A 27,776-nucleotide genomic window follows, 5' to 3' on the forward strand; every position below is an offset into this window, starting at 1 on the left:
TATGAAAGGTGCTATACAAATAAAGATTATTATTATTATTATTATATTATTGTATTATAAACCAACCAACCACTATGATCTAATAATACCCTACTACTATGCTCATGACCCATCGTCTCAACTACCCAGTACGACTAAGAAACTACTGCGATGACAAGATAGATTTCACACACCCTATGCAAACACTGGTTGCTTGAACAGAACACAGCAGCAGCTACAATCTGATACTGGCTCGACAAGGATCCAGAAGCACAGCGCACTATGTTCATGGTCCATTGCCTCAACTGCCAAGTACTCAGACCACCAAACAAACCTGGACTGACCTTCAAAACAAAGTGACAAGGACACACACAATACCTTGCAAGCTTTTCATTGTGGTCATCAGGAAGGCACCTCCCTTCGTTGGTGTTTCAATGAATTAAGCCCCCAACACCTCCAGAAGGCTCATCAATGGAGTCTGGTGTCCCAGACCCACCCCCCTCCAAGCTCACAATGTAGCCCATCACAAAATTTTACCAACAACCCTGCTACCAATATCACACCAAACAATTTATCTTTTCAAGTACTATCCTTACCCCACCTAACCTCAGCCCTTCTTAGCCACACCCACCGACTAGATCTCTCAGAGCTACCGCTGACAACTCCTTTACCACTGCTCTCATCACACAGCCTCTAAATCCAAACTCAGCCAGTAGTCTTGTGGCAGACTTCGCCACGAAACCCCTAGCCCCTACCTCTACAGGTCTAATATATGCTTGCCAGCCCCGCTCTCTTACCTCAGCCACCAAATCTGCATACTTCAACCTTTTCCTTTCATATGCTGCATCAACTTCGTCTTCAAATGGAACAGGTAGCTCTATGAAATACACTATCCGCTTACTTTCAGAATACAACACAACATCTGGCCTCAAGTTTGTGACTACAATACACTGTGGAACCTGCAATTTACAGCCTACATCAACCAACAGTTTCCAATCTCTTGCATCAGCCCACTTATCGCCAACTTTTGAAAACTGTGCTGGCTCCTTGCTATGCTGCCCCTCACACACAAACCTAATTACTCTATTGGAACTAGCAACTGGCATGCCATTAACTTCCAACCGCTTCTTATCAAGTGCACCTGCTAATGATTTGAGTACCCGATTATGCCTCCATGTTTAACGTCCCTGTGACAAACTCACCTTGCATGCCGACAGGATGTGCTTCAATGTACCACTTCCTGCACATAGCTTACAAGTTGGATCCTCACCTAACCACTGCCCAAGGTTTTGTGGAGTTGGAAGCACATCATAGGTAGCTCCCACAAGAAACTTTATACGACTCGCATCCAATGCCCACAACTCTCGCCAGGTGATTCTCCTCTTCTCCACACTTTCCCATTTCATCCACTGACCCTGCTTACTCTGTCCTGCAGCTTTTGCCCGTCTTACTTCCTCCTGCTCTCGAATAAAACCAGTCACCATTCGTCTTCTCTCAGGAGATGTGGCCTTGCTGAATGCCCTCCATGTATCACCTGACCCTAGTCCTGCCCTCCCATTTTGCACCTGCCCTACAACATCTCTATGCTCCAATGCCCTCTTTGCTGCCTGAGTTGCCAAATAGTATCCTCTCTCTCTTTCTCTCTCACATGCACACACACACACACTGTCAGTTTCCCCCTTTTCCTCTGAGACACACACTATCAGTTTTAATTAAATTCATAGACACACACTTTCTTAATTGTTCTCTCTCTACAAACACATACACACACACACCCCACTCTGTTACTCCAGAATACACACAGTGGCTGTCTGTGTGAGTGTGTGTGTGTGTTGATGTGTAAGTGTGAGGAGTTTTTCCTCCTTCTCTTTACAGTCTGTCTGACTGCAGTATTACAGAGAAAGGCTGTGCTGCTCTGTGTTCAGCTCTGAGGTCAAAACCCTCATCACATCTGAGAGAGCTGAATCTGTACTACAATGAACCAGGAGACTCAGGAGTGAAGCAGCTCTCTGCTCTACTGGAGGATCCACACTGTACACTGGAGAAACTAGAGTGAGTTACTGACTTACTGACTCTTTATAAACACACACACACACATGGACACGCACACGCACGCACACACACACGCCACTGTATATCTCTCCTGAATACACACAGTGTCTGTGTTTGTGTTCACATGTGTGTTGATCTGTAAGTGTGTTTTTCTCCTTCTCTCTACAGTCTGTCTGTCTGCAGTATTAGAGAGGAAGGCTGTGCTGCTCTGTGTTCAGCTCTGAGGTCAAACCCCTCATCACACCTGAGAGAGCTGAATCTGAACTACAATGAACCAGGAGACTCAGGAGTGAAGCAGCTCTCTGCTCTACTGGAGGATCCACACTGTACACTGGAGAAACTACAGTGAGTTACTGACTCTTTATACACACCAGTGTTCATTTTGACAGCAATATTTTATTTAGTTTTAGTCTAAAATGTCATTTAGTTTTAGTCATAATTTAGTCCTTGGAGTTGTTTTTAGTCTTAGTCTAGTTTAATCGACTAATGATCATTAGAATTTAGTTGACTAATTATAAAAAGAATTTAGTTGACTAAAATATAAATGGTGTAATAGTAATTATATACACTTGCACAAAATGAAACATTTATTAACCAGTTACAGAATATTATTGTTTTTATCTGCAATATATACAAAAACTTTATTGACCTGAACTTATAGTTATTGAGCATAACAATAACACAACATTGATGACCAGTAGGCCCACTCTACCTGAAAAGCATATGTAGTTTATGAACAATACATATTACATTTTATATAAAACCGGGTGCCGTAAAAACATCAATGCCATAGCCCGCAGATGTCGTTTCATTTGCCGTATTTTTCCCGACATCATCGTCCCACATGGTTTACACACCATCAAAGTAAAAGGAGAAATGTGTCCATATATCACCGCTCATCTTTCTCCCTGCTGACATTGTAGAGTTAACTTCGACTTAAATTTCATGAGTGACCACAGTTCACAGGCTGGTATGGTCTTACCGGGTTGTGTGCGATGTGAAGACTTTAGTACTGATTGGACAGTTACCCGGTTTGTCCCGCCTCTCCGTGCGTGCTAAAGTAGTTACGGTTGGATCTCTTCTTAACTTACCCCTACCTTTCACAAAACTAAATCAGGTCTGACTGGATGTCGTCGCTGGCCAATATTTTTGTCTTGTTTCGTCTTGTTGACGAAAATATCCATTCATTTCGTCATCGTTTTTATCCCTTTTGTATAGTTTTTATTTAGTTATCGTCTCGTTTTCCGTCATGAAAAAAAGGTTCGTTGACTAAAACTATGACAAAAATTATGTGTCAACAAAATTAACACTGATACACACACACACACACACACACACACCTACATATGCACATTTATGCAACACAACCAGGAGGACCACAGTTCCCAGACTCCTCTATGTCGATTTTCCTCGTTTCTCCTCCCCTCAGTATTGATTCTTTATACCTGTGTCTCTCATTAGTGCTCTTCTGTAAGACCTACCCATCCATATCCTCAGTGCGAAGTATTGCCGAACTGTTTTTTGATTGCCCTTGAATACTATCTCCTTGAATCTGGTTCTGACCCTTGCTCTGTCTCACTATGCTAGTAAAAATAAAACCCAGTTATATACTCTGCGCACATCACGCACACATACACACACACCACTGTATATCTCTCCTGAATACACACACAGTGTCTGTGTTTGTGTTCGCATGTGTATTGATGTGCCCTACATCTCTATGCTCCAATGCCCTCTTTGCTGCCTGAGTTGCCAAATAGTATCCTCTCTCTCTTTCTCTCTCACATGCACACACACACTGTCAGTTTCCCCCTTTTCCTCTGAGACACACACTATCAGTTTTAATTAAATTAATAGACACACACTTTCTTAATTGTTCTCTCTCTACAAACACACACACACACACACACACACCCCACTCTGTTACTCCAGAATACACACACAGTGGCTGTCTTTGTGTGAGTGTGTTGATGTGTAAGTGTGAGGAGGTTTTCTCCTTCTCTCTACAGTCTGTCTAACTGCAGTATTAGAGAGGAAGGCTGTGCTGCTCTGTGTTCAGCTCTGAGGTCAAACCCCTTATCACATCTGAGAGAGCTGAATCTGAACTACAATGAACCAGGAGACTCAGGAGTGAAGCAGCTCTCTGCTCTACTGGAGGATCCACACTGTCCACTGGAGAAACTACAGTGAGTTACTGACTCTTTATACACACACACACAAACACACACACAGTCAGTCTCTCTCTCTCTCACGCACACACACACAATTCCCGTTTAGGGGTCGCCACAGCGGATCAAACTCCTCCATCTGGCCCTGTCCTGAGTGTCCTCCACTGACACACCAGCCACTCTCATATCCTCTACGACTGCATCCATAAACCTCCTCTTAGGTCTACCTCTCCTCCTCTTGCCTGGAAGTTCCATCCTCAACACCCTCCTACCAATATACCTCTCCTCCCTCCTCTGTACATGTCCAAACCATCTCAATCTCGCTTCTCTAACTTTATCTCCAAAACATGTTACATGTGATGATTCTCTAATAAATTTATTTCTAATCCTATCCTTCCTCGTCACTCCAAATGAGAATCTCAACATCTTCATCTCAGACACCTCCATCTCCCTCACCTGTCTCTTTGTCAGTGGCACTGTTTCCAGTCCATACAACATAGCAGGTCTCACTACTGTCCTATAGATCTTTCCTTTCATTCTAGCCGAAACCCTTTCTATCACAGATCACCCCAGACTCTTTATGCCATCCACACCACCCTGCCTGCACTCTCTTCTTTACCTCTCTTTCACTTCCTCCATTACTCTGTATCCTCGACCCTAAGTAGGTAAACTCGTCAACTTTCACCAAATCAACTCCTTGTAACTGGACCTGTCCACCGTCTGCCCTCTCATTCACACACATGTACTCTGTTTTACTCCTCAAATGCTACGCCGTACAGGTATGTCTTTAATCTCTTTTTAAACAACTCCTTAGACCCAGCAAGTTTAATGTCTAATGGCAGACCATTCCAAAGTTTCGGAGCACATGCAGCAAAAGCACAATCCCCCTTGCGTTTTCTCTTAGTCCTTGGAACTACTAAAAGCCCTTGGTTAGAGGACCTCAGTGACCTAGCATTAGAATAAGGAACTAATAGGTCAGAAATATATAATGGTCCATCCCCATGCAAGGCTTGGTATGTTAAAACCAGAATCTTAAAATCAATCCTTTGGGCAACTGGCAGCCAATGCAGTGAAGCCAACACAGGTGAGATATGCTCTCTTCTTTTGGCACCAGTAAGCACTCGAGCTGCTGCATTCTGGACCAGCTGCAACCGTGTCATAGCTCCTTGACTAAGACACGTAAATAAGGCATTGCAGTAATCAAGGCGTGATGATACGAAAGCATGAATAATTCTTTCTGTATCTTGGAATGAAAGCATTTTCCTAATTTTTGCTATATTTCTCAATTGAAAGTAGCAGCTCTGAACCAGCTTCCTTATATGCACTGAAAACTTTAACTCAGAGTCAAAAATTACTCCCAAATTCCTTGGATAAGAATTTATCCATAAAGCCAGTGGCCCAATTTCCTTCTTTACGTCCCCAATCACTGTTGGAGAGCCAAAAATCAAGACTTCTGTTTTTCCTTCATTTAACTTGAGGAAATTACAGGCCGTCCAATCCTTAATACTCTGAATGCAATCAGTTAGACTCCTCAATCTACTGAAATCATCTCTTTTAAAAGATAAATAGAGCTGTATATGATCAGCATAAAAATGATAAGAAACATTAAAACGGCTTATCAAATTTCACAAAGGAAGCATATATAATAAAAATAAAATAGGACCAAGCACTGATCTCTGTGGAACTCCACAGGAAATAGCAGCACAAGAGGACAGACTGTCACCAACAGACACCATAAATTTTCTGTTTGATAAATATGATACAAACCATTCCAACGCAGTCCCTGATATTCCCACCCATTTTTGCAGCCTATCTATTAAAACACTATGTTCTACAGTGTCGAAGGCTGCACTGATATCCAATAACACTAAAACAGACACATCTCCAGCATCAGCATTCATCAGGATATCATTTAAAATCCTCACCAGGGCTGTCTCTGTACTATGTTTAGATCTAAAACCTGACTGGAACTTCTCAAAAATACCCTTCTCTTCTAGAGTAGCCAAAAGCTGTTTAGCAACCACTTTCTCCAGTATTTTTGAGACAAAAGGTAACTTTGAGATTGGTCTATAATTTACACAGTCTGTAGTATCAAGACCTGGTTTTTTAAGAATAGGCTGCACTATCGCTAGCTTAAAACAGTCTGGGACACAGCCTGATCCAAGAGACAAATTGATAATTGACTGAATGTGAATGCCCACCGAGTCAAAGACCTTTTTTAAGAATTTTGCAGGGAGAATATCACCAGAAGAAGTAGACGGGTGCAGGCCATGCATAACCTTTTTTAGTTCCTCAAGAGAAATAGGAGAAAACTGCTCTAAAACTACAGGTACAGCCACCTGAGGAACCACTGTAATAGGTATAGAGGGAAGCGGAATATTACCTCTAATATCCCTAACTTTATCTACAAAAAAACTTAAAAACGTTTTCACATCAATCCTAGAGCTCATCGCATTCAGGCCAACCCCATTTACCAACAAATCAATAGTAGAAAACAAAAATCTAGGGTTATGCACATTTGCAGTTATTAATTCGTTAAAATATTTAGCTCTTTCGACCCTAACCCTATTATTAAAAATTAACCACATATCTTTTAAATATAAATAATGAACCTGAAGCCGTGACTTCTTCCATTCACGCTCAACTCTCCTACATATTCTCTTTAAATGCTGAATATCCTCATTTATCCATGGAGTTGAATTTACAACAGATTTTAGCCTTGTTTTCACTTGTGCAACCTCATCTAAAACAGTTAAACATGATTTGTTAAACGAGCAAGCCAAATCATTTACATCAGTACACATAGACAACTGATCACTAAACCATGGGTTAAAGCAAGAAATTTTCATTTGACTGAAAATTTTTCCTGGCAAAAGACAATCCCAGTAATTATCATGGCCTGGCGGTTAGGGAACTGGTCTTGTGACCAGAGGGTCGTGGGTTCGATTCCCAGACCAGAGGTCATGACTGAGATGCCCCTGAGCAAGACCCTTAACCCTCAATTGCTCACTTGTATAAAAATGAGAAAAATGTAAGTCGCTCTGGATAAGAGCGTCTGCCAAGTGCCATAAATGTAAATGTAAATTACGGACAATGTGGTGTAGTTGGGACAAGGCCTCTTTTGCCTAATTCTACAAAATAAACACATTTATAAAGTATATTTATCTAAACAGCCTGAGTAAGGACAGAAGAGAGAATCTATGAAGCAACAAAATACAACACCTGAGCAATAAATGTACATAAATGTTTATATAATGGAGTTATCTGGGGCTGCTCTTCCAGAAAATTATTTAAAGATCAAGTCAAATTTAGTGAATCCTGGTGAGTTTTAAAAGGTATGAAGCTCTCTTGTTTTTATCAGATTCACTATCGCAAAAACATAAGCCGTAAGATTACCTGCTTTAAGTAGGTATGTTACAAAAAAATTTAATATCCAAAAATGGCAAATTAAATCACACCACTGGATAGAGCTTTTAAATACAAACAGAACAACACCATCCATGTTAAATTGGTTTAGAAATTAAAAAGTTGACATTTTAAATTGAAGAAATGCGCCTATTTTCTCCGACTGTATTAAAGCTAAATGAAGAAAAGTCTGTGATCGGTGGAGAGATTCTTCAGTATAAATAACCATAACTTCTATATTTCTCTACAAATTCAAATAAAAATTGAAATTTAGTCACTTTATAGTATGGACATGACACTATAATATTCAAAATGAATGAACAAATGAATATTTAATGATTAGTTCATTGGGCTGAAGCGCGGCACGCGTGAACTTACAAAATTCGAGAGGTGCACAACCTCGCGAATCGCCAGCGCGCGAGCCACCGCGATTACGTCATTTTCGGCGCGCGGACCCTCGATTATATACATATATATACATCCAGCGCTGATGAGCGCCAGTGAGATCATGTTTCGGCCACAAAACAGATAGCACGCGCGTGTGTGGTTTATTATGAATTGACGGAATTTCCCCCCCAAAAAATCAAATGACGGAAATCCGTCGTAGTGACGGAGAACTTTAACCCATGCACTAAACCCAATAAACATATCTGAAAAAGCAGCCACTGAACTGTCATTTAAAAAGCGAGACCGTACATAGTGTTTAGAGCATGCAGCAGTCATAATCAGGGGGACCTTAAAAATAATACACTTGTGGTCTGATACAAACAAGTCCTCCATAGAAAAGGAATGAGGAAACAACCCCAGCGTGAACACCAAATCCAATGTGTGACCCCGATTATGAGTCGGGCCTCCAACATGCTGAACAAAGTTAAAATGGTCCATGGTGTTCAGGAAATCTGTCGCATATCTATCAGAAACATCGTCTATATGAATATTAAAATCACCAAGAACCAATACTTTATCATAGTCCAAAACTATTGAAGAAAGAAAGGCTGAAAATTCTGACATAAAACAGCTTTGAGACTTAGGAGGGTGATAAACCACAGCACATAACAGTGGGTTTTCTCCATGTACTGTAAATAACAGAACTTCAAAACTTGAAAAGGCTCCCACAGAAACAGTGAAGCATTTATAAAGGTCCTTAAAAATAACAGCCAAGCCACCACTCCGACGTAAGCTCCTTGGAGAGTTTAAATAAGAATAATTTGGGGGACAAAGTTCATTTAATCCTAGGAACAGTTAATAACCCTGCGCCCTGTGAACAAAGTGAACGCGCTGGGTTGTATTGTTCAATAAGTTCACTAAGATAGTCTGGAGCTAAGCCGTGCAGTGTTTTATATGTTAATAAAAGTATTTTACAGTCAATATGGAATCTAATTGGCAGCCAGTGTAATGACGATAATATGGGACTAATGTGATCAAACTTTTTAGTTTTTGTTAAAACTCGTGCTTCTGCGTTCTGAACTAGCTGGAGTTTGTTCATCGATTTACCAGAGCATCCAGCCAGGAGACTGTTGCATTAATCTAAACGAGAGGATATGAATGCATGGATTAGTTTTTCCGCATCACTAGTATTTAATATGTTTCTAATTTTAGCAATGTTGCGTAAGTAAAAGAACGCTACCCTAGTTATATTGTTAATGTGTGTATCGAACAAGAGATCTGGGTCTATTGTGACGCCCAAGTTCTTTACCTCTGCGCTGGGGGTTATAGTAAAAGAATGTAGATTCAATGCTACATTACGTATCTTGTCTCTCGCAGCCCTAGACCCGACTATTATTAGCTCTGTTTTATCGGGATTTAGTGCTAGAAAGTTACACGCCATCAAATGTTTTATCTCTTCTACACATTTCTCGATTTTACTGTTTACGCCTAAATCATCGGGTTTTGCCGATAAATATAGCCCTTATAGCAGTGTCGTCTGCGTAGGAGTAAGTGTTAACTACAGCCATCTTTATCCTTTTAGCTAAATCTACCACCATTTGTCCTTCTGTATTCCTTTCATTAACACCATATCTACCAAACACCTCCTCATCACCACTGTTCCCTCCACCAACATGTCCATTTAAATCTGCTCCAATAACCACTCTCTTCTTTAGGAACCTGCAAAACAACTTCATCTAACTCTCTCCAGAATTCTTCTTTCTCCTCCACATCACAACCTACCTGAGGAGCATAAGCACTAATGACATTCATCATCACCCCATCAATCTCTAACTTTACACAGATCACCCTGTCACTTACTCACTTTACCTCCACTACACTCTTACTAAACTCATCCTTCAGGATTACCCCATCTCAATTTCTCTTCCTGTCTACACCATGATAGAAGAGTTTGAAGCCACCACCAATGCTCCTGGGGCCTCATTTATAAAACTCTGCGTAGCTTCTGGAGTGAAAGTGTGCGCACGCACAAAAAACAGGAAATGGCGTACGCCCAAAAAAATTCAGATTGAAAAAAGTGTGCGTATGCACACTTGAACGCTGTTTCCTCTTTATAAATCACAACCTGCTTGTAAGTGTGCGCAGGTGACCCAGCCTCGCGTTCCGCCTCCGCACCGCCCACATTTACCCATAAAAGGTTCATGCAAATCACACAATGAATATTTAAATGTGGGATTCCCCATTCATTCTGAGTGGGATAATGGAGGAACGCAAGCCAAAAAAGTGGAATTTCGAAGAATGTGAAGTAGAGGCCCTTGTTTTGGAGGTAGAGGCAAGGAAGGATGTGTTGTTCCAGGCCATCGAGCAACCACATTGGTTAAAACCATGGTCACATCACAAATAACCTGTACGTTTATAGAATGAAACTGCTTTCGGTTGATGAAAGCAACTTCATTCTGGCTCGGCGCTCTTATAGCAACATGAGTGCAGTCAATTGCTCCGATTACATTGGTGAAAACGGCCACTGCTGCAACTTGCGCTTTGATTTGAGCCTGTTCATTTGCAGTGTAAGGAAATGATGTACCGACTTGTCAATCTGATTATGCCAACTAATACAGCTGGCATTATGGAGCTTAAAGATGGTTGAGGGATTCCTGACCTGTCCGCTAATTCTCTCTGAAAACCACCTGTCGCCAGGAATCCAAGGGTTGTTAGCACCTGTAAGTGAACATGTACAGCCCGATTCCGTAACGTGGGTCTCTGTAAATCTGTCCCCAACTCGGCACACAGTTCCATGAGAATGGCTCTTGGAAACCTAAATCGGCTCATTAACCAGTCATCATCATTCGCAAAAAAATCTTCTTGATCTCTGAAAACACGTTGTCGCCGTATTTGTCGGTTGGCTAGGTCTTCAAGTAATGCCAAAAACGCCATTATGACAGACAGTGCTTCACTCTTTTCTGCCTATTTATAGAGCTGCTATTTTATGCCATTACGTACAGCTGTTTATGTTCGTAATTATATGCAACTATTACCAGCCCTTAACATCTTTCCTCTCTCTTTATTATACAGTATAATTTGTTGCAATAATAATAATAATAATAATAATAATAATAATGATGAATAGCACCTTAAAATTTTAAAACTGTGAGACAAAACAGATAATACATATTCAATAAATATAATAGATAAAACATATAATGCAGAATAAGATACATACATAAACTATACATGCAGACCAAAAACATAATTGAACAAGTGATGCTTAATTTTCCTTAATCTTCTGTCCTTACTCTTGTTTTATGCACTATGAACTAATAAGCGGAAGGAATGAAGGCTTGTGCATTTACTTGCAATTCCCTACCTTACACATGGATGTCACTAAGTCCCGCTCTCTCCGCAATCTTTTGAAGGGATACGGATGCCTCAAACTTTGCTTAAATATACGCTTGTTTTCACGCCAAGTATTTTAAAATAAATTACAGATCTTACGTGAGATGATGCGTACGCACATTTCAGGCCCCTTTTTGTGCGTACGCACCCTTTATAAATGAGGCCCCAGGTCTTGATCCCCTTCCACTTGGTCTCCTGTACACACAGTATATCTATTTTCCTCCTCTCCATCACATCGGCTAGCTCTCTCCCTTTACCTGTCATAGAGCCCACATTCAATGTACCAACTCTAACCTCCCCCTTCCTGCTATGCCTCCTCTCCTCCTCCTCCTTGTCCCAACAGTAGTCCAATTTCCACTAATCTGGAAATCCGGTATGGCACTAAAATACACTGGTGTGTGCACCCTAGTGGCAAATTTGTGTTTGTGAGTACAAATAAACAATTGTACATACGAGACTTCATACTAAATATCACCTAAATATTAGATTATAAACAATATTAGGGCATTTAAGCTCTGTAGTACTTCCTCAGCATCGTGTAGGGTCTTAGTTAGCATGGTTAGCTTAGCTAGCCTCTTGGACATTTCTATCCTATGTTGATATTTTGTTTTGGCAATATATATATATATATATATATATATATATATATATATATATATATATATATATATATATATATTAGGGGTGCAAATGATTAATCGACTTTCGATTAATTGTCGATTAAGACGTTACTCGATCAAAATGTATTAATCACGATTAATCATTAGAGAGCGCTCCTGTATTAACTTGAACAGAGCGTAAGAACGAGAGGTGAACACGTGTCGCGAAAGACCAGAGTGGAAAACAAAATGAAGCGGGCGAAAAGACGTGCGGTGTGGGACCATTTTGAAGCGTGTTCGGGAAACGAGGCAGAAACTGCGTAATCCAGAAAATCCCAAGGAGGGAAACTTTATTTTCCACGCAACTCAAACAATAGCACTGTTCTCTTCCCCTCCCCTGGCGCGTGCAGGCGCCGCTCTCCCAGTGTCACTTAAAGGGCCAAGTGCCTGTCTGTTAGGGAATTCGCTGCGAGGAGTAGTAGTCGCTACAATTTCAACATTGTTAATTTAGGCAAAGAAGTCAAGTGTTCTGTGTGTAATGCGGTATTGAAGTACAACAGTTCCACTAGCTCACTCAATTATCATTTGAACACCATGCATGCAGCTGTCCTGCATATCACCAGTGCACCTGGTCAACCTAAAATCACAGCTACACTGGGAAGGCGAGCGTTTTCGAAGCTCGCTACAAAAAAATACGAGTGAGCTAAAAACAAAGCTATCTACTGCTACTACTGTAGCCCTTACAACAGATTGTTGGACGGCTCTAACAACAGAAAGTTACATTACTGTGACGTGCCACTACACTGACGAGAACTGGCAGCTAAAATCTGCAGTGCTGATTACGACGAACATGTCGGATAGACACACTGCTGACAGTTTAACTGACAAGCTCAATGATGTTGTGGAAACTTGGGCACTCTCCGGTCGCGTTACAGCAAGTGTTCACTACAAAGCTAGAAACATTGTCCAAACATGGGCTCAATAATATTCTGTTTTGCTCTCTATTTAATTTCTTCTTTTTTTTAAACATTTTTTTAAATGTCTAATGTTTCAAATTGAACTGAGCCAGTCCTTAATTTATTCCTTTTTTAAAATGAAAGAATGTATTTTGTTATACCATAAAAATTTCCTCATGCATAATTACTTGAGCAATATATAATATAATACAATATAATTATCATAATATAATATATACTTTTTGAACAAAGTGTTTTAACTACACTGCTCAAAAAAATAAAGGGAACACTTAAACAACACAATGTAACTCCAAGTCATCCACACTTCGTGTTCAGATAGGAAGCAACACTGATTGTGAATCAATTTCAACTGCTCTTGTGCAAATGGAACAGACAACAGGTAGAAATGAGAGATTTTCAACTGATTTCAAAGATTTTTATTAATTGAGATCTAGGATGTGTTATTTTAGTGTTCCCTTAATTTTTTTGAGCAGTATATTTAGCTGATATTTTTAAAAGCCCTATTGAAACACTAAAATTCAGGTGAAAAACGCCGCTTATCGATTAATCGAAAGTCGATCGATAAGATCAGTCAACTAACGATTAATGAATTAATCGATCATTTGCATCCCTAATTATATATTTAGGGGTGGGCATAGATTAATTTTTTAAATCTAGATTAATCTCACTGAAATATTGAAATTAATCTAGTTTAATCTATATTAAAATGGCTCATATGCATGTGTAGCGCCCCCTGGGGGTGGCTACTAGAATATGTTCAATATTAAAATACAATGAGAAATGATGGACCAGTTAGGTTCGCTCTGGAGGCAAGGATAATAAAGACACACAAAGTATGATGAGATAAATTGCAATAAATGTATTAAAGACCTTAAAACAGGGGTATCAATGTGCAAAGGGGGAAATCAGGTAAGAAAAATACACACATTAAAACACATTAACAATGTTCACACACAGTATATTCAAAGTTTAGTTTCTCTATTGTTATACGTTTTGTGTTATACACAAAATATTAATCAATACCCAATGGTAGAGTTTATGGTGTTTCCAGAAGTAAATATTTAGTACTCAGTCCTCAGGGGTAACAAAGTTGGTATTTTAAGTTCTATTTAGATTATTAATCAGAGGTTTCATTTAATTTCTAGGTTTTATCAATGTTTATATCACTAGCTGATGTAGGTATAATTAGAGATTAAGGTAAGTATAATTATTAAGGTATGTATTGAAGGTATGTATAGGAGTATTAAAGTATGTATTGAAGGTAGGTATACGTTTGATTTCACAGATTAAGAGGTAAGTATTTGTTTTGTCTATTGCTCTACAATATAATAAATCAATGTTATTTCTCTCTCAACACCATAAATGATTTCTAGCAATTCACATAACCAAAATAATAAAACAATCAATTAAAATAAACAAATAACAATATAAAACAGTGAATATCAAAGTGAATCAGTAAATATCAAACTCAATGCTCAGGTATGAAGTTCCTTGGGCTTTTGGCTCGCCAGCTCGTATCCCACACGACTGGACTCTAGTAACCAGGCGGCAGGTCTGAGCAGAATTCAGTAGAGTTCGTCCCAATCAAAACTGGCCTATTCATACAAAACAGGGCCTTTAGCGTTCAATCACAACTTCTGTTTCACATTTTTCAAGTAATTACAGTAACTTCGTTTTTATATAGCTCTGGTTACACATTTATCGTCTCCAAATATATATATATATATATATATATATATATATATATATATATATATATATATATATATATATATATATACATACACACACACACACACACACATCACAGCCCAGTAGTCAACATTACAGCGATACAGCTTTAGCTTAGCAGAAAAGAGGTACACATGAAAAGGATTTGTAGTTAATCCTACTATTTGTAGGATTTGTAGTTACACAGTTAGCTAGGCATATAAAACCATAAAACTAATTAGCAATGCACGCAAAACCAACCAAACGCATCAGCCTTTAGGGGAGTAGGAGTTCAGTCATTTTTGTTAGGAAGCCAAAGCGAAGATTCAGCTCCCCGCTCGGGATAATCGGGCGCTGAAACTCAGCTCACCGTGTAGATAATCCACTCGAAAATACTCAAATTCAATTTCTCGTTCTGCCTGATTCGCGATCCAAACAGCTCAGTTTCTGATGCAAGAGTGCAGGACGTGCTGGACTAGCTAACCCAAATGCTGATTGGTTGGTTTTTTGTGCAGTGGCTGTTACAGAGTTTTCATTGGCTAAGTAGTGGCGGGTTTAGCGGTTCTATTACCGCCAGCTACTTCAGGATTTCTACAGGTCAGTTTTTGCCGCAAGGGCGGTCCTATTGCTGCCATTTGAGCTTAAATATAATAATTATTATTTTAAAATATTTATTTCTACTAATTTATTAATTATTATTTATAAATTATAATTTTAACTCTGTAATAATAAATTCAGTTCACTAAGGTAAATACCCATTTTTAATTCCTTACTAATTATATTATTATTTATTAATATTTTCATATCCCATGCCAACCCACCAACCAGGATTCCACAACCTCCAAACAACCACTTGGGGCAGTATGTCCAAGGGGTGTCAGCCACAGTAACCTGGGTTACACGTGCTACCCAAGTAATGACTAAAAGTCAGTTTTTGATATAGGGTTTCTTAATACAGGGGGTGCATTAGACCAGGGGCTCATCTCCTGTTTCCAAAATGCATCAATGACTGCTTGAGGAAGCTGTTCTATTTTGATACTTGAAGAAAAAAAACATGCTCAATATGCAGGCTGTAGCAACCCCAGCTGAAGAATGGTCAAAAACTCGAAACTGATGATTCGTTAGATTTATTTCTTGTCTTCGGAATTCACCGTAAGAGCTAGTTAAAATAGAACAAAATTTGCAATCACCGCACAGAACAACACAGACCACAAAAGCATGTTCGGTGCAAAACAAGTTCACAATCATTTCTCGCACCTTCACGCAGTTAACCATACAAAGAAGTATTCACCTTGTTCGCCATTCAGCTAGGTGCTAATTCTCCTCCATTAAAAGTCCCAAACCACCATTCTTCTTAATGTCGTCCAACCCTCTTTTCGTGGGCAGCGACACAAATACGCTGCGCAGCGTCACAAGCAGTGTTGCGAATAACGCCGTTAAAAATAACGGCGTTAGGTAACGTCGTCATTTTGTCAGTAACAGGATAATATAATTAGTTACTTTTCCAGTCGTTACAACGCCGTTTACGTTACTGGTCATTAAAAGCGGTGCGTTACTATATATTAATATACTAATGCGAGCGGACCGCTGCCCAGGCAAGTGAGGAGTAACAGATCCCGATAGGTCACAGTTCTCGGTGTAACACGTGTTTAACTTAACAAGTCAGTAAGCGATTGGCTAAGGCAGCGTTATGATAGCCAATCAGAGCCAGTGTTTTTACATGTGCGCCGAAGCACGCGAGTGACACGACACAAACGGAGAAGAGGCCGAAATGGCGTCAGGTGCAAGCCGAAGAAAACTAGAACTTTCAAGGCGAAATAAACATTATTTAAGAAAATACTTGAAGTTCCTGAATGTCTACCAGACTGGGTATTTGATTTATTTAATTGTGGTTGTAAACAAACCAGTTGTCTCAGGTTGAGAGAATTTAATTTAATTTCATAGATGTAAATGCACTTTATATAGTGTAACTGTTTACTTTTGCTTTTTTTTTTTTTCCAAAGATTTAGGAAAGGATAAAGGATTTTATCCTGCACTGGTCTGTGGATGTGCAATAAATATCAAAAGTTAAACAATTTTCTGATCTACTCATTTCAACTGACTGTGAAAACTGCTTAAAAAAAAACTTAATTAATTGGCATATAACCTTTTTTTAACTGTAACGCAAATAGTTACTTTCCCTGGTAATTCGTTACTTTTATTATAGAGTAATTCAGTTACTAACTCAGTTACTTTTTTGAACAAGTAGTGAGTAACTATAACTAATTACTTTTTTAAAGTACCTGTGACGGGCAGGGTGAGCGAAAATAAATGGAAGCGATCACGCCAAGTCTCAGGGAAATAGGATGGTTTAATATGTAAAGTGCGCAAACCAAAACCCGTGAACTGATCCGAATTAAGGATATAATAACCAGCAGTCAACTGGTACAAAGACAAGACATATATAGACGAACAAACGACCCTCAGGTGAGACGGATCGCGGGCTCCGCCCACCTGAGGGACGAACACAACGCCACACCCACATGACAAGCTGCTGCTGTAGACGGGGGCGACCAGTAGGGGGCCGCCGTACCGTGACAGATCCCCCCTCCAAGCCGCACTCCCCTCCACCGGCTGTGCGGCCTACAGCAGCAGCACACAAAACAAAGGGGCAGGCAGGCAGGGACAAGGGACACACCCCCTGTAGTCCCGGAGCTGAAACACAAAACACAAACAGGTTAGCTCGCCTACCTGGGCGGGACCCTGGACCGACTGGGCCGTCAACAAGACAAAACCACGCCCCGGTCGGTCACAGGGCCCTCACGCCCTAACCGGCCTTAAGCCGCATAGCCCCACAGGTACGAGGACGGCGGGCCACGGCTCCGTGTCCGTCCGGGGTGTATGTGTGCAGGTTACCTCCCTGGGGCGTGGCTAAATCACCTCCTGGACCTACCTCCTCCCGGAGCTGGCCCCTGCCTTCTGCTAGGGGCCACCCCAGCCTCCTGGGGAGTCAGCCCCAGCCGGAGCCTGACTTTACGAGGTGGACTCCTCCACCAAACCCAGGAGCGCCAGAGACCGAGGCCCAGAGCACCCTTATCGCGGGCTGGGGAACAGCCCCCAAGGGCCTCTTGGTCACCCCGAGCAGGAGGGAGGATCTCCATCTTCAGCAGGAGCTCTTCGGACCAGAGCCCTATCGTCCCCAAACATTCGGGGGCCCCAGCCCTCTAGGGAGGGGCTCTTTCCGACCGGGCTCCGGTCACCCCACAACATAAGGGGGGCTCCTGCCGGCTGGAGACCCCCACAAGGTCCAGGACTGCCACGATCCACCGCCAGGGAGAAGCACCTGCACATAAAACACAAAAAGCACACACACACCCACACACACCAACACAAAACACAGACGCGCACTGCCCTGATCCCCCTTACAATGGGGGAGGGGTCTCCGTCTTAGCAGGGGAGTTCCACCTGCTCAGGAGAACCCCCCACGTTCCTGGTCAGGGCCTCCCTTAGGAGCGACGCCCTCCGTGCCACTCCCCGTGGCACGGGACCATCACTGGTCCACCCCCACACACACACTCAAGGGGGAGGAGCATGTGTGGAATTACACACAACAGTTCACAAGCACGCTAGGACAAAACACACAAAGACTAGACAAAAGCACGGTGCAAAACGGCAAACGGACAGGACTCACACATGCGCGCTCTACACAAACAGTGGTGACGCGCCGCTCAAGTTCGCAGTCGCTCCCCACATAAAACACTAGACACACGGGGGAGCGAGGCGACCGTGACGAGCGGCGACAGCGTCACACACAACATATTCAACAATTAACACAAGCGAGCGACGCACAACGTTCCATACATCCGTTCACTGACACACACACACACATGCACACACAAGTGACCACACAACACAAAGAGCCCGACCGGGGTCGATTGCCCTGGTCACCGCCGTGCTGCACACACACACAACGTTTCAGCACGGCGGGGCTCTTCAACAACAAACAAAACACCACGCAGACAAACACTTACCACGAGACATGACCACGAACGAAGGAAAAAGCAAAGGAGACTGGCGGCTTCCGAAGGTGGCTGGTTATTCTGTGACGGGCAGGGTGAGCGAAAATAAATGGAAGCGATCACGCCAAGTCTCAGGGAAATAGGATGGTTTAATATGTAAAGTGCGCAAACCAAAACCCGTGAACTGATCCGAATTAAGGATATAATAACCAGCAGTCAACTGGTACAAAGACAAGACATATATAGACGAACAAACGACCCTCAGGTGAGACGGATCGCGGGCTCCGCCCACCTGAGGGACGAACACAACGCCACACCCACATGACAAGCTGCTGCTGTAGACGGGGGCGACCAGTAGGGGGCCGCCGTACCGTGACAGTACCGTTCCCAACAGTGGTCACAAGTGGGCGGCGCAGCAGCAACCACCAAAACAAAAGTCTCTTTCTCTTGCATTAATAAGCAACAACAAAAAAAAAACCAAAACAACTGAATATGTCAGATCCTTTACACTCCCACCAAATCACAAATACAACACACTGGGAATCATTTACTAATCATGAGTGATTTCTCTAGATTAAGGAGCTTCAAATGCTAATGAGTTTACATACAACATGAACCTGAATCATATACTTTCACTGTTGAAGCTAAACCTTAGACTGGGAAATGTGGAAGTAAGAAAGTAAGTAAAACATTATTCAGACTATTATCCAACAATAGTACAAGTTTCTGAATAGGCCGTTCAACTATAGATGGGGCACTGAGGCACTCACCATTCTTGCCTAACTTTGGATCACCGAGTTGTATTTTGACTCTCCTTACTAGACCGTCTTTGGCAGTAGTGGTTTCTAAGACCCTAGCCAGTTGCCACTCATTTCTTGGTGAGTTGTCATCTTTCTCCATCACTATACAGTGGGGAAAATAAGTATTTAGTCAGTCACCAATTGTGCAACTTCTCCCACTTAAAAAGATGAGAGAGGCCTGTAATTGACATCATAGGTATACCTCAACTATGAGAGACAAAATGTGAAAAAAATTGAGAAAATCATTTTGTCTGACTTTTAAATAATTTATTTGCAAATAATGGTGGAAAATAAGTATTTGGTCACCTACAAACAAGCAAGATTTCTGGCTGTCACAGACCTGTAACTTTTTTAAGAGGCTCCTCTTTCCCCCACTCATTACCTGTATTAATGACACCTATTTGAAGTCGTTAACAGTATAAAAGACACCTGCCCACAACCTCAAACAGTCACACTCCAAACTCCACTATGGTGAAGACGAAAGAGCTGTCGAACACCAGAAACCGAATTGTAGGCTGGGAAGACTGAAACTGCAATAGGCAAGCAGCTTGGTGTGAAGAAATCTACTGTGGGAGCAATAATCAGAAAATGGACCTACAAGACCACTACTAATCTCCCTTGATCTGGGGCTCCACGCAAGATCTCAGCCCGTGGGGTCAAAATGATCACAAGAACGGTGAGGAAAAATCCCAGAACCACAAGGGGGGATCTAGTGAATGACTTGCAGAAAGCTGGGACCAACGTTACAAAGGCTACCATCAGAAACACACTACGACGCCAGGGACTCAGATCTTGCAGTGCCAGGCGTGTCCCCCTGCTTAAGCCAGGCACATCTGAAGTTTGTTAGAGAGCATTTGGATGTTCCAGAAGAGTATTGGGAGAATGTCATATGGTCAGATGAAACCAAAGTAGAACTATTTGGTAAAAACACAACTCGTCGTGTTTGGAGGACAGTGAATGCTGAGTTGCATCCAAAGAACACCATACCAACTGTCAAGCATGGGGGTGGCAACATCATGCTTTGGGGCTGTTTCTCTGCAAATGGACCAGGACGACTGGTCTGTGTACATGAAAGAATGAATGGGGCCATGTATTGTGAGATTTTGGGTGCAAACCTCCTTCCATCAGCAAGGGCAATGAAGATAAAACGTGAGGAGATCTGCATGGAGGAATCGGCCAACATACCAGCAACAGTGTGTGCCAACCTTGTGAAGACTTACAGAAAACGTTTGACCTCTGTCATTGCCAACAGAGGATATACAACAAAGTATTGAGATGAACTTTTGTTATTGACCAAATACTTATTTTCCACCATTTTAAAGAATTTATTTGCAAATAAATTCTTTAAAAGTCAGACAAAATGATTTTAATTTTTTAAGAAACTCTCATAGTTGAGGTCTACCTATGATGTCAATGATGTCAATTACCGGCCTCTCTCATCTTTTTAAGTGGGAGAACTTGCACAATTGGTGACTGACTAAATACTTATTTTCCCCACTGTATCTCCAATCTGCAAATTCCTTCTTGGGACATGCCAGCGCTGCCAAATAGTAATGTTTGCAAGATACTCCTTGCGCCAGCGACCCCAAAACTGCTCCGAGAGATACTGAACATGCCGCCACCTTTTCCGTGCATACACATCTTCCTTGACAAATGTGCCTGGTGGGGGCAGAGGTGTAATATTCTTCAAGGTGAACAAGTGATTAGGCGTGAGGGGCTCTAGGCTATTTGGATCACTGAGGTTGTTGACAGTTAGAGGGCGATTATTTACAATTGCCATTGCCTCATACAGAAATGTCTGCAGAGAAGAGTAATCTAGTCTGCCTGAGGTGAGTGAAAGTGTATTGTTCAGGACTGCTCTTACTGTCCTGATCTGCCGTTCCCATATTCCGCCAGCATGACTTGAGTGAGGTGCATTCATGCAGAAGTCACACTGATTCTGTGCAAGAAACACGGCCAGTCTTTCTGTATCAATTTCATTTAGTGCTCTCTTTAATTCATTTTTGGCCCCAACGAAGTTGCTTCCTTGATCAGACTTGATCTGCCGTACTGTACCTCTTATCACAACGAAACAACGCAGCCCATTAATGAAGGCATCGGTTGACATGTCAGTAAGCATCTCTATATGGACAGCACGAGAGCAGAAGCAGGTAAATAGGAGACCATACCTTTTGTGAATGCTTCGACCCTGCCTTGTTAGAAAGGGACCAAAACAGTCCATTCCACAATAAGTAAATGGTGGTAATGGTTCCAATCGCTCTAGTGGAAGGTCAGCCATTTTTTGCTCCTCTGCAGGTCTTCTTTGCTTCCTATAAGTGATGCAGTTGTGAATAAAGGATGCTACAGTCCTATTGATGCCTGGGATCCAAAAACCGTTGGATCTGATCTCATTTATTGTAAGACCCTTACCTTGATGGCGGACTATTTCATGGTAGTGGGAAATTATCATTTTTGTAATAGGGTGAATTTTAGGAAGAATTGCAGGGTGTTTAAATGAGTTAGGAAGCGATGAATTATGAAGTCTACCTCCCACCCTGAGCACACCATCCTTATCTATGAAAGCATTAGGAGAATGTAATTCATTATGAGATGGCAGAGAGGTTCCTTTGCTTATTTTCTTCAACTCGCATTGATACACCTCTCCCTGCAGGGCCTTGATTATGATGCATTGTGCATTGTCACGTTCAGTCACAGTAGTTAAGCTGTTAGACTTGTCCTTGTTGATTCGTCTGAGGATGCGAGCAACTGCCTGTGTCACTCTTCGCCATGAGGAAAAGTTAGACAAACGATCTATCAGGCTTAGATGTTCTGCAGCTTCCGTGTTCAGAGTGTGTACCACTTTGATTTCTGGGTCTCCAATGGGTAGTTCTAAAATAACATCTGATGGAAAGTGCATGTCTTTCTCCCATAAAAACCTGGGTCCTGTGAACCAGTGGGAGGACAGCAGCTCACTGACGGTCAAACCTCTTAAAGCATGGTCTGCTGGGTTTTCTGTAGTAGGGACATATTTCCATTGCTTAGGGGTTGTGCTGAGGTGAATTCTTTGCACCCTGTTAGCTACGAACGTGTGGAATCGCCGTGCCTCATTACTTATATAACCTAGCACCACCTTGGAGTCAGTCCAGAAAAATTCTTGAACATTTGCATATCCAAGCTCCTCTTTTAGCATATTGCTGACCTTTACCGATACAACTGTAGCTGTCAGTTCTAGCCTCGGGATTGTTGTAAGCTTTGTGGGAGCTACTCTTGACTTTCCGATGACTAAAGCACAGTGAACTTCTCCATCTTCATTACTGAGTCTCAGGTATGAGCACTGACCATAGCCACTGATACTTGCATCCGAGAAATGATGCAACTCTGTTCTGATGATTTTTCCAAAGTTAACAGGTGCGTAGCTTCTGGGAATGTCAATCTTGTCCAGATTGTTCAAATCACCTTTCCAGTGTTCCCACCTTGGCTGAAGTTCAACTTTCAGGGGATCATCCCAGCCAGTGCCATGTCTACACATCTCTTGTAGAATTTGTTTTCCAGTGAGCACTATGGGTGCCACAAACCCTAAAGGGTCATACAAGGACGCAACTGTTGATAAAATTTCACGACGTGTGGCTGGCTGGTTTTTGAGTTTGATCTTGAACTTGAAACAATCAGAATGTGTGCCATAGAATACCTAAGGCTCTTTCCAAGAATGTGTCATCAAAGGCCAGATCCAGCTCTTTAACATCCTTTGCTCGTTCTGTAGGAGGTATACTTTCCAAAACAGCTTCACTATTCGATACAAATTTGTGTAGCCGTAAGCCACCCTGAGCGCAGAGTTCTCGTGCTTCTCTTGCCAGCTTGATGGCATCTTCTGCATTTTTAATGCTAGTAATCCCATCATCAACATAAAAGACCTTCATCACAAAGCTTGCACCTAGGGGGTACACATCACTGTTTTCGCTGGCCAGATGTTTCATCCCATAGTTAGCACACCCAGGGGAGGAGGTGGCACCAAAGAGATGGACCTTCATGTGGAACTCACAGGGCTGTGCATTGAGCTCTCCATTTTTCCACCAGAGGAATCGCAGGTAGTCTCTGTCAGATTGGTCCACATGAAACTGATGGAACATTTTTTCAATATCGCACATTAGTGCAATCGGGTGTTGACGAAAACGAATGAGGATACCAAGCAAGTTGTTAATTAAATCTGGTCCAGAAAGAAGATGATCATTCAAGCTTGTACCTCCATACTGTGCTGAACAGTCAAATACTACACGCAATTTGTCTGGTTTCTTTGGGTGATAGACCCCATGATGAGGAATGTACCATTTCTCTCCTTCTATTCCATCATCTCTTATTTCTTCTGCATCTGCATCTTTATGACATCGTTCATGGACATGACATAATGTTTCTTATGCATCTCATCTCTTAACAGCCTTCTCTTGAGATGGTTGAGTCTAATTGTGGCAAGCTGTCTATTGCATGGCAGAATGGGCCTTTCCTTAAAGGGCAAAGGCATCTCATAATGGCCTTGAGCATTTTTCTTTATGCTGTTCTTTAGTTTATTTAGGAAGAGAATATCTTCCTGAGACACCTTTCTACATGCATTGTCAATGTCCTTAAAGTCTAATTCTAGTATGCGAACAGCATCTGCTGGAGTGACTGGGGGGAGCTCCCTAACAGCCACACGATGACACATGCTACTGGATTTAGGCATATCGAGATATGGTAGTGAACATCCCACGATGCTCCACCCCAGGTCATTTTGCACAGCATACGGTTCTTCAGACCCTCCTACAATTACTTTCCTTGGTGCCAAGGCCCTCGAGCAGTTGTAGCCTATTAAGAGGCCAACCTCACAGTCCATTAGTGGTGGAATTTCGTCTACAATGACTGCAAGAGGCTTCCAGTGCTTGGCTGTGTTGCTGTTAGGAATATGGGTCCGATTTACTGGTATACAATTCTTGGTGTACACAGGAGGTAGGTCAATATGAACAGCAGAGCTATAGCCTCCAACGCGAAGCCCTGACACCCTTTCGCTCTTTAGAACTGTGTCCTTACCAATCATGGTGGTCAATTTCAACTTCACTGGATGAGTGTCTGCTTGTAAACCATCACTCACCTCTTGATCAATGAATGTAGTATCACTCTGTGTGTCAAGTAGAGCATAGACAAGCTTTTCAGAACTCGGACTGGTCCTTGATGAGACCCATACAGGCACAATCATTGAAGTGTTGATAGACGGTTCTTCTCCAGCTACATTGAGAGCAACGGCTTCCACTGCCTCACTATTATTAGCTTGTGCCGAGGCCATAGGAGGTGCGGGTTTCTGAGTTTTCTCATAGGCATCATCATGAAGACGTGGGATGTTTCCTCTTGCAGGTTCTGCATAGGAGACGATGGCGACAGTCTCTTGCACTATGTCCATGCTTTAAACATCCATAACAAAGTCTGTTCTCTTTAACAAATTTCCGACGCTCTTCTAGAGGCTTCGCTGTAAATCTAGTGCAGTTATGAAGCCGATGTTTATTATCTTGACAGAGCATACATATTTGTTTAGTATGTGACCTTGTTACCCCATCATCATCTGTGTTTGTTTGTGTACTGAAGACACTGGCCTTATTCCTCTTGACATCCTTGGTGGTTCGTTTCTCTGGTGCAGATTCAGAAGAACGGAGTGCATATAGAGAGGTTATCGGATTGCAAGCAACCTCTGCTTCCACTGATACAAAGGCTGCAAATTCTTGAAAGGTAGGTTGAAAGGTTGACTTTGGTTCAGTGTTTGCGTGACTTGCCTATTCAAACGAGAAGCTGCCCAGTCTGGCAGTTTTTGTACAAGCTTTTGATTTTCTTCACAGTCATTTAATATTTAGAGACCCTTAACGTGAGGCATGGCATCCAGACAAGCATTCAAAAAGTCTGAGAATTCTCGCAGTCCTACAGCATCCTTGTGTTGAACCTTTGGCCAGTTTGCCAGCCTTTCTCTGAATGCCCTTTGTATGTTGAATGGTTGACCGTATCGCCAATCCAACTTGCTCCAGGCATCTTGATACGCTTCCGCATCATTTCTGTAGAAGGTACCATCTAGAGTTTTACAAGCTGGACCTCCTACAAACCTTTTTAGATAGTACAACTTGTCAGCAAAGGAAGCACTCTTTTGATCAATGAGTGACATAAAGGAGTTTTTCCATTCAACGAACTGCATTGGATCACCAGTGAAGACAAAGGTTTCTGGCACTGGAAGTCTATTTAGGGCTATGCTGTCTTGAAGAGCCTGTGCAAGAGAAGACATGTCTGTCTGTCTGTGGTACTGCAGTTACAGCGTTGGATGAACTTTGAAGAGGGGGTTGGTTAATGTCTTGATCTGTCCTTGGCTCATACGCAGTGAATGAATTATCAGTTCTGTATACTGCTTCTTGGCTATAGATCCCCAACCTAGCCTGAGCTACTTTTAGATCTTTCTCTGCCTGTAACCGTTCTAACTCACGTTTTTGAGCTTCAACAGCTTGTTTATGTTGTTCTTCCAAATGCTGAATCTTTTCTTTTTGTTTATTTTCCTCCAATAATACTTCATACATAGCTTCCTTAGCTGCTAATTTTTCCTCGGCTTGCTCCTGACTCACCATTTCTGCCTCTCCTCCGTTTGTGTCGCGTCACTGGTGTGCTTCGGCACGCGTGTAATAACACAGGAGTTGGCATTGCCTTAACTACGGTTCAACTACAATTTGTATATTTTGACAATGCAGGTTGTAAGGTTAGATCAACTTTTAACAAGAAACTCAATAAAGTAAGCAGATCCAATTACTTTGTTATAGTTCATGGTGCAATTAATTATTTTTGGCTCAGCTAAACTAAAAATCATAGTAAGGCTAGCAATTTTAAGTTCTGTTTTTACAGTGTACGATCAGCCTTTCTGAGTCTCTTGATTTAATTCAGATGTCGAGGCATTCAGCTCTTGATTTAACTCTATCTGCCAGACTGTTTTAGACACTGTGGCTCCGCTGAAAATTAGACCTTCCAAACCTCGATCTGAGCCTTGGATAAATGATAATCCGCGCGCTGCCAGGCGTGATTGCAGGAGAGCTGAGCGAAAGTGGAAGAAGGCAGGATTGCCAACTCTCATGCATTGAGCGTGAGACACACGCATTTGACCGTCTTCACACGCTCTCACAGCACACTTCCGATTTCTCACACCGAAAAAAAAAATCTAGTTTATTTACCTCTGATCCATATCTATGATTCAATGAGTTACTAGTCCCTAGCGCCAACCACGGGTGATCGATCGCGATATAATACATAATTTGTGTTAATTACGTTCGCCACCCCCCCGGTCAACAATTTATGTTCGCCACACCCCCCACCTCCCCCGTCAACAATTTACACTCGCCACCCTCTCCAGGTTCAAATCTCACTCCAAGTGATCTTGAAAATTTGGCAACCCTGAGAAGGACAAGTTACAGGTGCCCTTCCAGTTGCCGTTTTTATCAGAAATCTGTGAAAGCCGCTAGATCCAAGTACTTTTTGATATAATTTCTTCTAATCCTCGTGTTCCTTTTAAATTAATAAATTCTGCCCTAAGTCTAAAATGTGATGCTCAAATTAAGTCAGTAGTAATTAGTAATTAAGTCCAGCCTTTTTCAATTAAGACAACTGACAAAGGTCAGGCAATTTCTTTCACAGCACCACTTTGAGATTTTAATCCATGCTTTTATCACGACTTGTTTGGACTATACTATATGCAATACACTTTATGTTGGGCTGAACCAGACACTACTAACCCGACTACAGATGGTACAAAATGCTTGTCAGGAATGTCACCTGATAGCCATTAAGGACTCAGCTGTTCCTCATCACCACGCCCACATTCCAGGCATTCATATCCACCGCCATCACAACACCTCGTCGTGAAGTATTGCCAACTATGTTGCGTACTGAGCGTTATTCTACTCTGCTGTGTCTCCTGTGTACCGATCTCTGCCTGTTCCCTCGACCTCGTCTCCTGTCTAGCCCTCAGGTACCATACGGACTCTGGTTGTATCTATCTGCCAAATAAAGAGCACTGTGCTTTTGCATGAGGATCCCTCTCTGTCTCCTCCATTCGTTACAATGCTGCTGCTCGACTTTTAGTTGGTGTGAAAAGATGTGAGCACATTACATCGATTTTAGCATCACTTCACTGGTTCCCAGTTCATTTTAGGATTGATTAAAACATTTTTGCATTTGTTTTTAAATGTCTTCATGGCTTCACCCCACCATATCTATCTGACCTCCTCCACTCATACGCCCCTTCATGCTCACTCAGGTCAGCTGATCAGTCTTTTTTAGTCATCCC

The 27,776-nt window shown here is 41.9% G+C and overlaps 1 protein-coding gene across 12 annotated transcripts in view; it reads left to right on the forward strand.

Annotated features, from left to right (window-relative positions):
• The window catches only part of LOC143474711 (NACHT, LRR and PYD domains-containing protein 3-like), a 52,447-nt gene that overhangs the window by 22,971 nt on the left and 1,700 nt on the right, over nt 1-27,776 (forward strand). For 10 of the 12 annotated variants that reach the window (XM_076972251.1, XM_076972250.1, XM_076972253.1 and 7 more), the window contains 3 exons: nt 1,855-2,031; nt 2,200-2,376; nt 4,041-4,217. In XM_076972251.1, the coding sequence (XP_076828366.1) occupies nt 1,855-2,031; nt 2,200-2,376; nt 4,041-4,217 (531 nt within the window). Of the gene's footprint in view, nt 1-1,854; nt 2,032-2,199; nt 2,377-4,040; nt 4,218-27,776 lie in introns of those variants that run through there. The other 2 variants (XM_076972255.1, XR_013120838.1) reach the window with 2 other exon arrangements.

This window comes from Brachyhypopomus gauderio, chromosome 14, assembly GCF_052324685.1.
Source record: "Brachyhypopomus gauderio isolate BG-103 chromosome 14, BGAUD_0.2, whole genome shotgun sequence".
Lineage (NCBI taxonomy): Eukaryota > Metazoa > Chordata > Actinopteri > Gymnotiformes > Hypopomidae > Brachyhypopomus > Brachyhypopomus gauderio.